The sequence below is a fragment of the Haemaphysalis longicornis genome, unplaced genomic scaffold (assembly GCF_048455015.1).
Source record: "Haemaphysalis longicornis isolate Haplotype H1 unplaced genomic scaffold, Haemaphysalis longicornis Haplotype H1 scaffold_93, whole genome shotgun sequence".
NCBI lineage: Eukaryota > Metazoa > Arthropoda > Arachnida > Ixodida > Ixodidae > Haemaphysalis > Haemaphysalis longicornis.
Window position 1 is genome coordinate 768,213 of NW_027526466.1, and position 12,200 is coordinate 780,412.

The window sequence follows — 12,200 nt, forward strand, 5'->3', positions numbered from 1 at the left end:
GCAGCCACACAATCCGCTCTGGTGTACAAGAACGCCACCATAATCCGCCGATGTAACGCCACACGCACGCAATGCAGTTGACAGCGCGTGAGGCACCTGTTGCGCGTTCCCGATTAGCCGCTGTTGCAGTTTAAAAGAACGGCAACGGCTGTGTGGCCCTCCAGTGCTTTCTAGAATCACGGGAAACCAAAGGAGCACGGCAGGTTGGGTCACTTCCGCGCAATATGGCAAAATTAGCGGTGCAGCTTGCCGTGTGACACAGACGACGCTGAGCGCCGTCGCGCAGGGTGGTTCGGGCTCCCCTTACCATGGCATAGCTTCACGGCGCACACGGGCTCTTCACAAACACTGCACACGACTTGCCACTGCCCAGAAAGAGCCTGACACAGAGCTGCAGTACCACGAAATATTATAACAGTTGCAGCGGTTGCAGGAGCGTCGGCGCCCGTATTCAACTTTTAACAACCAGTACAAAGCATAGACTGCGAGCAACGATAACGTGACGTAGAAGAGGGGCAATCAACAAGTGAAGTAGGGCACCGCCATCTTGCCGGAGGTAAAAATCTAGGTGGGTAAACGTTTTTATATTAGCTAAAAACAGCTAAAAACGTTGGGTAAAGCCAACCATAGACTTTATAGATACTTTTTCAGTTCCGTATCTCCCCACCGCGGTCATGGAAAGAAGGCGGCCGGCCGCGACTCTCGCCACCGCGGCGCTGCGGTTGCGAGTTGCGCTAGGAAAATATGGAGGATGGAGGCGAAAAGCAAAAACGCCCGTGTGCACGAGATTTCGGCGCACGTTAAAGATCCCCAGGTGGTCAAAATTAATCCGGAGCCCTCCACTACGGCGCTCCTCATCGCCTGCGTTGCGTCGGCACGTGAAACCCAACAATCAATCAATGCGCTAGGAAAGCGAGCGTCGTCTGCTAGCGGGGAGCGTTCCGCTCGGCATCTCCCGTCCTCGCCACTTCTGGCTGCGTACTGCAAAAGAAATAACTGTTCGCGGACGTTTCATAATTTTGTTGCGGCCGTTGCAGTTCGAGATCTATTTGAAACGGACGGTATTATGCAAGGGATTTGAAGCGGTGGCTAAAATATCAAGACCGACAGGGTTTTAAATGAACGTAGCAGTGGCTGTCAAGCGTGGACACAAATTATCTTGCCATGTCAATTGCGCAAATTTATTGCATCACAAATGATATTTCCTCACACGACTGTTGTAGCAGCTTTCTGTTTCGTGGACAACGTAGGTGATATCGTCCCTCACAACAACGCTCTTCAGTGTAGGCCCCCGCTTTCATTCCGGCCACATAAACAATAATTTGCCGATGCCTCGGTTCTTTTTCGAGTGCTTCCGTTCTCCAGTTGGTTGGGAGCCGTATTGCCGCAGTATTCTCGACTATCTAAGCAAAATAGGTGCACTGCAGGGGAACAGGTGCCTCATGGTTGGACAACTCCTCTTGACGCTCCATGGGCAAGTGCTCTCCTTTTGTAATCACCTAGCTCGTGCGCAGACGCTGCCTTTCTCTTTTTCGGAGATCGCCGCCGAGTCTGCTTCCTCAACAAGTTGCTGAGAAATTTGGGAAAGTTAACGAAAACTGCACCTTCCTTCACGCGTGAGCCCGGTTGATCTCGACGACTTTACGTTAATGATACCTATACGTCTTTGCAACGTCCTTTTCAAGAAAATGAAGTCCACATACCTTGCGCGTTTTGCTTAGCTCTTTGACCGCGCGGGAAAATATGGATCCGATGGCGGCGCTAAAAAGTGACGCTTCTGGGTGTTGCTCTCTCGTACAGCCAGGTGCGGAGCACGTTGGCATTTCGGGAAGCCAGGCTCATCAAAGACGTATTGACGGAGTCAACGAAATCCTCGATGAAAGCGGCACTGTTCAATAGCGTCACAAAACTGAACGCACTGAAAGGGCAAGGTTCGCGCACAGGGGTAAAAAACAAACGCAAACGAAAGGAAGAAACTTGTGGAGAAACGCAATTACTCAGCCTAGTGGAGCACGCGTATATATGCTCCTCTGGAGGAGTGGACTCAGGATAACCACTACAAGGGGCAACATTTTTTTTATTGCCTTCTGTTTATTGTAGCAGTTTGCTTGCATGAATGTACACAATTATATGTGTGCGCCCACCCCCACTCGGAAGGAAAGCATAACTGAAACCGCATGTACTCAGTGCCGGGATGTCAGCGCGCGCCGATGCGCTTGAACCTAGAGCAGGCACGGAGAAGAATAATCAGCACCACATGAGAACGTCGACTTGCCGGAGCGCGACGTGCGCGCATGCAAGCAAACGTGCTTCGCATGGGCTCTGAGATCTTTCCTTATTAATTTCCACGACCAACCTGTTGAAAGCTCCGTCATCGGGTACCGAAGTCTTCCAGGTCTTCGAGGAACCAACTCCGACAACTCCTGGCACACCGGTAGGCTTTTTACACCCATTTCATCGAGCGGCCACGCCGCAGGAAGCTAACCTACCAGCGCTTTGGAACCGCCGCCGTGCCTGGTCGATGGCGCCGGGCGCCACGGGGCCTCCGGACGTGACCGCGGGGAGGACGCCACCCCAAACCACGCCGCTGACTTCTTCGTCGTGCAATATGGACGTCGTTGAAGTAGAGGGTGAGACTATTTCACCCGAAGACTTCGAAAATGATACCGGTTGGCTCTCGAGTCACCGGAAAAGAAGTGGCAAGGCACTCGCACGGCTAAACCTAGCGAACGACTCTCAGAGGCAACCAGGCACCGGTAGTGCCTCACCTGTCAGCAAGACTCCAGAGCCAAAGCGCAAGCAAGCAGTACGGTTGCCGCGCCAGCCGCGGCTGCCGAAAGAGGACATAAAGGAGCCATGAAGAGAAAACACAAGTTTGGTTCATTCGAAAGATTGCCTCGTTAGAACCATAACGACACCACTTATAACGCAAACTTCGCTCAAATAAGCTACATAATTAGGAAAAAAGGAAATGACCATGCGACCCACCAGCTCATTTTCCGCAACAGAACCTATGATGTCACTCGAGAATGCTCTGCGATTGGCGGAGGCCGGCAAAAGCAAACGCATGTTATGCAGGGCTTACAGTTTGCATAGCGAGCTAAATGCCCGTGAAACATACTGCACATTCTTTTTATGACAAAGAACGGTGGAGTAAACGGTTGAAGTTCCGAACGAACACGCAAGCGTCTATGCCAATGCGTACGAAACTACCGCCAGCCGAACTCGACATCTCGCCGTCGCCACCGTCGCGCAGACGAATTTTCGGGTTCAAGGCTCTTCGGGGCCGTCGAACCGTCCCAGCACGCACAGCCGCGACCTTGCTTGGTATCGCAATCCCTTCACAGGAGGTTGGCCGTCATATCGCCAACCAGCAAAGGTAAAAATAGAAACAAGGGGAGTAAGGAACACAGAGCAGCAACGAGATAGTGCCACTCGTCGCACAGGTTTCGGTATGGAGGTCGTGTTGGCTTGCTGCTGTCGTTACGAGCTCGTTTACAGTTTACAACCACTGAAAACTTCAGTTTGTTCGAGTACTTTACAATGAAATTTCGTTGCTGTGTTTTGAAATGCCCATGTAGTACGGGAAAATCGTTGAGGGAGTGCGACATCACCGCCTGTGAGATCTCCTTTCATGTGCTGCCCAACGACGAACCTCGGCGAAGCAAGTGCCCAAGTAGCACCAAAACATTAGAAGAACGTATTTTTTTTGTTTGGTGCTAACGTTAGAGTAATGTTCTTAATGTCATTTTTTTGAAATGTTTAACTAATGTTATCAAAAACGTTACAGTAATGTTTTGTCAAACATTATTTAAACGTCCACAAAACATTTTTACAACATATTATTAATGTTAATGTTACATTTCCCTAACGTTGCAGCGAACAAGCTAATAACGTTCAAAAAACGTTTAAAAACAATGTAAAACGTTACATCACATTTCGCCAAACGTTATGCGAACAGTAAGAAAGCATTTCTACAACATATAAATACTTTTGGAGTTACGTTTACCTAACGTTGCAGAAGCACCCTACAAAAACATTTTAAGAACAACTAAAAAACGTTACAGTAACGTTTCGTCAAACATTATTGGAACTGTGAGGAAGCATTTCGACAACATAGTAATTATGTTGGATTTACATTTACTTAACGTTGCAAAACCTTTTCAGAATGTGGACCAGGAACGTTACAGTGACGTTTTGCCAAACGTGTGGAATGTGTATCGTGGAGCATTGTTTCTGTTATCCACGTTTGCCGGTTACGATATATTTTAAAGCATTTTCAAAATAACAAGGAAAAGTGAAATTTTAAATAAAATTTTATTTATTTTTGCATGGTTACAACATTTTTTTTATTTACATTCCATTGCTGCAGCTGTGCAGGAGAGGAGGCTCCATCCAGGGGCTGGCTGCGTCTTTTTTGCATGGTTACAACATTTTTTTTATTTACATTCCATTGCTGCAGCTGTGCAGGAGAGGAGGCTCCATCCAGGGGCTGGCTGCGTCTGTGTGGAAAAAGCAAACAATTCCTACTTCAGTACGCTGCGGCAGTAGGCGGTTTTTGCGCGAAAAAGTAGTCGCCGCCTAAGGATTTGTTTAGTTAACGAGCGCACACACGCACACACACGCACATGCACACACGCACGCACTAAAAGGAGAGTAACTGAACAAGCAGCTACACAGCAACTCGTGCTAACCATATGACCAGAAGAAAGCAAGCGCACAAAATTTTGGGTCACCTGACTCCCAACTTGAATCTCCCGAGTCTATTCGTCAAAGTCGCTCGCTAGCGGAGTGTTGTGTCTTCTGCATGGTTCATGTATTTTTATTAGGCAGAGATTAGGATGAAAATCATTTAAATATAAATGCACTATTAAATTTTGAGAATATTAGTTTATTGCTTACCTTGTGGGTTCCTGTAAGCCCAATATTCGCAAAGTGGATCCAGTCACCAATGATGTGGCCCGCTATCGACTGTGACCTGCGTCACACCAGCAGCAGCTGGAAAGCATAGGGCGCGAATAGTTATGGGCTGCATAGCAGTTCATAAATTGAACTACTAAAACAAATCAAAATACGCTCTCAGAAATTTTCTACACTCACCAAATACTATTCGGGAACGGATACTAACCTCTCGGACCTTTTTCTTCTTTTCTTCCTGTCCAACTGTATATAGATGACCGCTACCTCAATCGAAACAACCCATCTGAAAATTCGCTTGGTTGTAGAAGCGACGTTTGCTCCTCCAGTCCGGCAGATCTTTCACCTAAAAAAGAACACAAAGTGCTACAGAGGTATTACAGATGGTTCACACAAAAGAAACACCCATTAAACACGAATGTGTATAATGGTCCAAGTTTACTTACGTAATAAAGGGAACCAAAGTGGGAACTCATAAACGAACAACTTCGATCCTAGTCTTTCTCAGCACTGAAAAGAGTTGTGTGACATGTTTAATACATGCTTGGAACAGGCTAGGGGAAGAAAGGAGAAAGAATTTGAGCATTTTACAACAACCCGGGCATTCTTCTTTTTTTTTTTTTTAATTTGCACGAATGCAGGAAGGTTCTGTTTTTCAGTCAAAGCCATGCGTATCATTGCAATCACTAAATTTGTTAGCGTTCACTTTAACCATGGTGTTTGTTTTTTCACGCTCGGCGTTGTTACCTCGTCATATGAAACGCACCCTGTAAAGCAAGAAAATACTCACGAGTTGCTCCTGCACACCTTCCTTGTATGTCGCTTGCATTGCCCAAACGCCGCCTCTGGCGCTTCGTTTTGAATATCCAGCGATAAACGGGTCTCGGTTGGACAGACCACGGAGAAAGATATAACACCATCGAACAGGCTACGACTGAACAAGCATGCGCTTGCGCATATACTTACGTCTACAACTGCAGTGTTCCAGGTAAACGATCCGGTGTAACGACTGGAGCCACTGGAGCTGGGTGCGCACGGGGTCGGCAGTGGCGAGAAAAGACCCCTTGAGCCCTTGCCCTTTTTTCTTTCCCTCTCATATGGGGCGAGAAGGCAGTGGATCTCCAAGCAACTTTCCGCAGCCGCTGTCTGCGGCTGAAACCTGTCTGAATGAACAAAAAGCCGTGGGGGGATGCTACACAAAGGAACGTCGCACAATGCGACGGGACACTTCTCCACCCGCCCTTGGGGACAGCGCCGCGAAGTTCGCCTTTTACATCGCAAAGTGAAGACAGCCTTACCTGCTCGTCTCAACGAACAGAATGAAGAGGACTCGCGAACAAGATTGACTTTGAACGAGACTGATCGTGATGCCCGGATCAAGGAACGCTTCATAACCAAACATGAAATACGAGTGGTGTAGGGAGAAAATTTGTAAAAAACACCAGTGGCATTTTTTTTTTTTTGTAAACTAGAACTTAAACGTTTTGATTCACTAGTCAGAAATATCATGCTTCGATGAAAAAAGAATTGTGGGCAACTTAACCAGTCCGGCTGGTGCGTACGGAATAACTGTGTGGTCACATAACTACAAAAAAGGTTTTTTTTTGCTTTAAACAAGCGAGTTACCCCTGCAGCCTTGAGCACTATTAGCGAACACGATTACATAATTTCTCGCCTGATCGCCGATAAAGCATGCCTTCGCCAGGAATGCCTTCGCACATGGAGTCCATCTCCCTCCCCCCCCCCCTCTTCCTCCCCCGTTAAACGGCTCCGAAAATTATAGTCTCACGACTAGAAATAATAGGATATCATTTCACAGTAAATCACTGAATATTACGCAAATTACGGGATATTACGGCTAGAAACTGCTCTTTCTAATGTTTTCTAAAATGTTTTCTGAGTGAATCTAGAGCAATCTAGCTCTCCCCTGCCCAAAGAACCACAACTTAATAGGAAATAAGCCGCAACGAGTAAAATAAATCTGCTTTATAATAGGTGTTGCTTGAAGTGTGTTAAAGAAAAACCTAACAATGGACACAAATCGTAAGATAAACTTTTGAAACGCGGCATTAATATAATAAAAAAATTCAGTAAGTGCAGTAAATAGTCATTCACGACATAAGATTTACAAAATCAAAATACAACAATACGTTCAAAGCAAATAAGGCATACAAGAACCAGACCGAAGTAGGTGGCTAGTACCAACAAATATATTTTACATGACCTGCTCGAGACAGCTAGCGCACCGCTGGCGTTGTCTTATTACCGCTGTTTCCAGAAACTGCACGTGCACTGCTTGCGTACTCAAACGCTTCGTCGTCGTTTTCTACCGTCGTTGTCTTCTTACATCGTGGCACGTTAGGAGCACACTACGAGTGACCATATCTGTTCTTCAAAATGTTTTCGCATCGAAATGCCTTTGAACCGAGAAGTCCGTGCATAGGAAAGCCCGTGCGCCGAAACGTGCTTCACCGAAATGTCCCAGACCCCGTCATAACAGTAACAGGGAGACACTGAGATCGGATGATTCGTTTCAAATTAGCTCGATGGCATAGGCGCCAACAAAGTGGGCGCTGAAAGGCTCGACCCCCCCCCCCCCTCTTCCCTCACCCTCCCCATTTTTCGAGGGCTTCGTGTCCTTACGCCGCACACGATGATGGGAAAAATATGGGTACGCAGCTTTTCAACAACAAACGCAACTCAAGGTTTTAAACGAAGTTCGCGTAATTGGAGGCTAAACATTGCGCTTCGGCTGATTATAAGGACTCGAATACTTCCTAACCGTCTTGCCCTTGCCTGTGAGAAGAATTCGGGCTTTGAGTTAGCACAATGTCTGCAAGGCACAAAATGGGAAAAAAAGGAGTCATTTCAATTACATTTGAACCAGGATGTAACTAACTTCCATGTGACGAATTCCTGGATTTAACAAAGTTTTTCAAATCCCCATTGCCAGCCTCATTGAAAACGATGCGTTTTCGACCTGACCTCTATATAACGAAGGCATGGCAACAGTTACACCTTAATGTAACGAATTCGCTACGCTGATGAGCCATCGTTTTTTGCACTTTTTCCGAAAAATTGGCTGGAGATAATTTAGCGAACATTGCCCGCGCTGCAAACTACCGTGTGTTTCCAATGTGAGTGTGGTGTCGCTTAGGTGCTAGGCCCAACTGTCGGTGAGTATATTCGCGCGTCTCCACTGATTTCTGAGGTGTAGGTTCGTTGGTGATGAGTTCTGCTACTAGAAAACAAAAAGATTTGTCTTTTCAAGACAAACTCGCAATTTCAGGTGCCGTCTCCGCAGGCAAGTAGGATCAACGTTGTCGTTCGGTACAGCATCCCAGCTAGCACCTTCTCAAAAAGTTTGAGTGCACAATTAAATAGCATCAAGTTCGCGAAAAGGCGCCCTTTCAGCACACGTTTGCTCCTTGAAACTGGTTAAAGCAGCGAAGAGTGTCAAAAAGCAAAATTGATAGTTACGTTACGCTTGCGAATACAGGGGTATAAGTGACCTTGATTCTTTGGACTGCCGTGTACTGAAAAACTTCGTGGAAAAGCAGAAGCCGCAAATAGAGCATTTTTTTCACTCTGAAATAAATTCTTGAAGGGAGAGTTCACTGTCCCTGATGTCAAGTATTCTGATTTAGTTTCGGCTTCATTTACGGGTGCCTTAAATCGAAACTTGCATATAATGAAAACCTGCATGTAACGAAAATTTTGAATTTTTATCAACTTCTTTACATACAGGTTTAACTGTACGCGTAACTCTATATTTCGACGTGGTGCGTGCTTTTACACGGCGGATAAACCTAGGCTTACATCAAAATTGACGAATTGATTACGTCTGCCGCAAAGGGAAGTTTTCAAAGTTTCAATTTCGTCGCCTAAATATTTTTATGAAGTTTCATCAAAGGTAATACAGTTGTCAAACATTATAGCTTTTGCAGTGAATTAACAACACCGCAGCAGCAGACATCAAAATATTTAGGCAGCAATCGTGCCGCCAGCGCAGCGCTATGGGGAGGAATTGGAGCGACAGCGGAGTGCAGTTTATATACGTAGATGTTAAAAGTTGAAATCCACTCTAGAAATACAGTTATGCGGCTCCAAAGGAAGGCTGTACAGCTTGGTTAGATACTTCGCAAGGGTCCCGGTGCTTGATTTCACCTAGGGTCCACCGCCCATCGACATCATGAAGTCGATTTCCCGACTAAACTTATAACCAGGAGGCTAGCCGTTTGTAGCGCGAGCGTGAGCGTAGGGTATCATCGATAGTGAGCACTTACGCGCTCGTATAGGCTCAAGGCAGGAGCATGGATATATGGTTAGCAACCGCCACCAAAATGTTACAGAGAGGAAGACGTGAAACGAAGATGTATTTACAAGGCGTATTTACACCCGCCTTGGTGGCTCAGTGGCTAAGGCGTTGTGCTGCTGGGCACGAGGACGCTGGTTCGATTCCCGGCCGCTGCGGCCGCTTTTCCGATGGAGGCGAAAAGCAAAAACGCCCGTGCGTACGAGATTATAGGCGCACGTTACAGATCCCCAGGTGGTCAAAATTAATCCGGAGCCCTTCACTACGGCGCGCCTCATCGCCTGCGTTGCATCGGCGCGTTAAACCCTACAATCCATCAACCAACAAGGCGTATTTACAGAACAGAAGGCCCCGCGCAGACCAAGAACGCCAGAGCTTCGGCTTCTTCCTTTTCAATACATGTACACATCAGAGTCGATCTGAGCACGCCCAGCGTGTTGTTTCGGCTACAATTTAGCACACGTGCGAGCAGGCTAGGCACTGGCGTTCGTGTCTTCTTCCTCTGTGGCTGATGCACCATAACAATGCTGTTGTACTTTATATGGCTAATGCGAAACAAAATAACGCGAAACTGCGGTGTCGCAGTCTCGCGTTGCATGCGCAGGGCAACTCTGGCTTTCACTGTAGGTGTGAGTTCGTTACAGATCTACCAAATCATCCAATGGGTGTTAATTCGATCGCCGCATTGATAAGAAGCAGCTCTCGCATTTTTGTTTTCTGCTTCAATGGCGCAGAATTTGCGGTGCAAACGTGACAGGAATGTAAAAATTACACATAACACTGTCAATTCCTATTCATTTTTTTCTATTCCTATTCATTCCTAGTCATTCATTCATTCATTCAATCATTCATCCTAGTCATTCATTCCTAATCATTCCTAGTCAATTCCTAAAATAAAATTAACTTCATATGATGCTTACTGAAAATAGTTAAAAGCGTGCTTTCGTGTATATTTGAAGTAACCTGCATTTGACTTGCAAATCGTTGTTTCCCGGCAACAAATGTATTTCTCGATGACGCAAAACACCTTCTGCTGCTCTGTGCTGTCGCTCTTTCTTGCGCTCGGTGCAGATGACAGAAAAGAAAAATACCAGGCAGCCTCACGCCGGAATACAAGACACAAGAACATGCTTTTGACGCACTTCCCCTGCAGGTCTTGAGAGGGGGAGCAAGCCCCCACCCGCCGCGCGCACCCGCATGATACACGCCTTGCAAAACGAGGGGAGCGGCGGTGGGCAACAATAGGACTGGTCATAAATGGGACCGGTTGTTGACGGAGCTATTCCTCTGAGGGAACAAAAGGCAACTGAGGGGAAAGCCGCCCTGCTTGAGAAATGTTTCGCGCGGACTCGCAGCGGCCAAAACCACAACTGATGACACGATTGGCGCTGTAATTTATCCTCCTCAACACGTTGGCTTGCCCATGTCCTGGGCTGGGCTGGGCTCATAACACAAAATAAACACGCACGCATACACACTTACAACATTTGTCTCAGCACATCTCCGGCGGCGTCAAAATGCAGTCAAGCACTGAAATAATGTGGCTGCGATTTTTAAAAGCTTTGGCGTAGCCAGGATTTTATATCGAATGGGGTGGAAGGGGGGGGGGGGGGGGGTTGAGCCGCCAGAGCTGCTCAAACGAGCTGGAAGTTGGCCGCGGAAGACACGCCAAAGATAGCAGAATCGGTGGCGACACGCCGACGGCACGAGATGCAAAGTTCTATATATGTGAAATAAGGAAATAACCCAAAATATCCCCCCCCCCCCTTTAATATGTCAAAATGGTGAAGAGGGAGCCAGAAGAACCGACCGGTACGTGCTGGAGCCTGGAAGCGTTATCTGGCGCGTGCGATTCACGTTCGCGCGAATCACCCGTCCTGAATGAGCCCCCCCCCCCCCTCCCCACTTCTCTCACGAGAAATTTCGGGGGGAGGACTTGTTTTGACCCCCTGTACCCCTGAAGACTTTGGTAAAAGCCAGTTGTATTGTGCAATTAGTTTGAACATTTCGCTAATGCTTCAAGCATAACATCACCCTGCCCTTGTAACATAAATGTTATGCTTATGTTCAGATTTATTATGTTACCTGACAGTATTACCTCGAGCATTTTAATAACGTTAAATTTCTAAAATTACTTCAACGTTATGCCTTGAACATTGTAATAATGTTGCAATAAAGATGTTACCTATAACGTTGCTTTGCGGGTACTTCTTAACATTATAATAATGTTTACATTTTTACATCCCATTAATGTTCTGCCGTGAACATGCCCTGAACGTTATTATAATGTTTCAATTTGTACATTACTTTAATGTTGAGTCCTGAGCATTTTAATAACGTTACCATTTCTAACATTGGTGATAAGTTGTTTCCTGAACATGTCCTGAACGTTATTATAATGTTTGTATATTTACATTACTTTAATGTTGAGTATGAGCATTGTAATAACATTAGTATTTTTAACATTGGTTTTAAGTTGTTTCCTAAACGTTAAATAAATGTTGGGAACAAAACGTTAATATACATGTTTGTTTTCAACGTAAAATTAACGTTTCTAACATAACATAAACATTGAATGTTTTTTTTAAACGTTACATAAACATTGCCTCGTAACATTTAACGTTATTTAAACTTTCGCAACTTCCAGATAACGTTATTCTAATGTTCTGTGCTACTTGGGTGGCTACGTTTTGTGAACTTTGCAAACGGAAGAGAAAGAGAGCTAAAGGAAGTACGAGTGTGCTCGCTTCATTTCCGAGGAAGTGATTACGGCAGGGACCCGGACATGCTGGCGCTCGTCGCCGACTTCGTCAAATCGCCGTCAAAACGCTCTGACCTTGGGGAAAAAAATTGCCGTACACACCGCGCATTGACGCTCGAATCTTTATCGGAGCAGAGAGCTTGAGCGAACGGCTTTCCATACACGACACCGGCCAACTGGCATAAGCGATACTGCTACTGAAATTGA

General features: G+C 46.2%; 1 protein-coding gene and 1 long non-coding RNA gene across 5 annotated transcripts in view; both read right to left on the minus strand.

Moving 5' to 3' along the window:
- Positions 1 to 457, minus strand: part of LOC144154796 (uncharacterized) — a 111,718-nt gene extending 111,261 nt beyond the window's left edge. For both annotated transcript variants that reach the window (XM_077685898.1, XM_077685897.1), the window contains exon 1: positions 308 to 457. In XM_077685898.1, coding sequence (XP_077542024.1) covers positions 308 to 310 — 3 coding nt within the window. In that variant the 5' untranslated portion in view covers positions 311 to 457. The remainder of the gene's footprint in view (positions 1 to 307) is intronic.
- Positions 458 to 4,398: 3,941 nt separating this feature from the next.
- LOC144154799 (uncharacterized) lies at positions 4,399 to 6,134 on the minus strand. 3 transcript variants are annotated; one of them, XR_013319458.1, is made up of 4 exons: positions 5,129 to 5,637; positions 4,903 to 4,998; positions 4,737 to 4,803; positions 4,399 to 4,502 (listed from the first exon to the last, which is right to left on the minus strand). It is a non-coding gene; the product is annotated as an uncharacterized LOC144154799 (long non-coding RNA). The 3 variants fall into 3 exon arrangements; XR_013319456.1 differs by having other exon boundaries at positions 4,737 to 4,998; positions 5,129 to 5,632; XR_013319457.1 differs by lacking the exon at positions 4,399 to 4,502 and adding an exon at positions 5,708 to 6,134 and having other exon boundaries at positions 4,509 to 4,998; positions 5,129 to 5,427.
- Between the last annotated feature and the right edge of the window lie 6,066 nt (positions 6,135 to 12,200).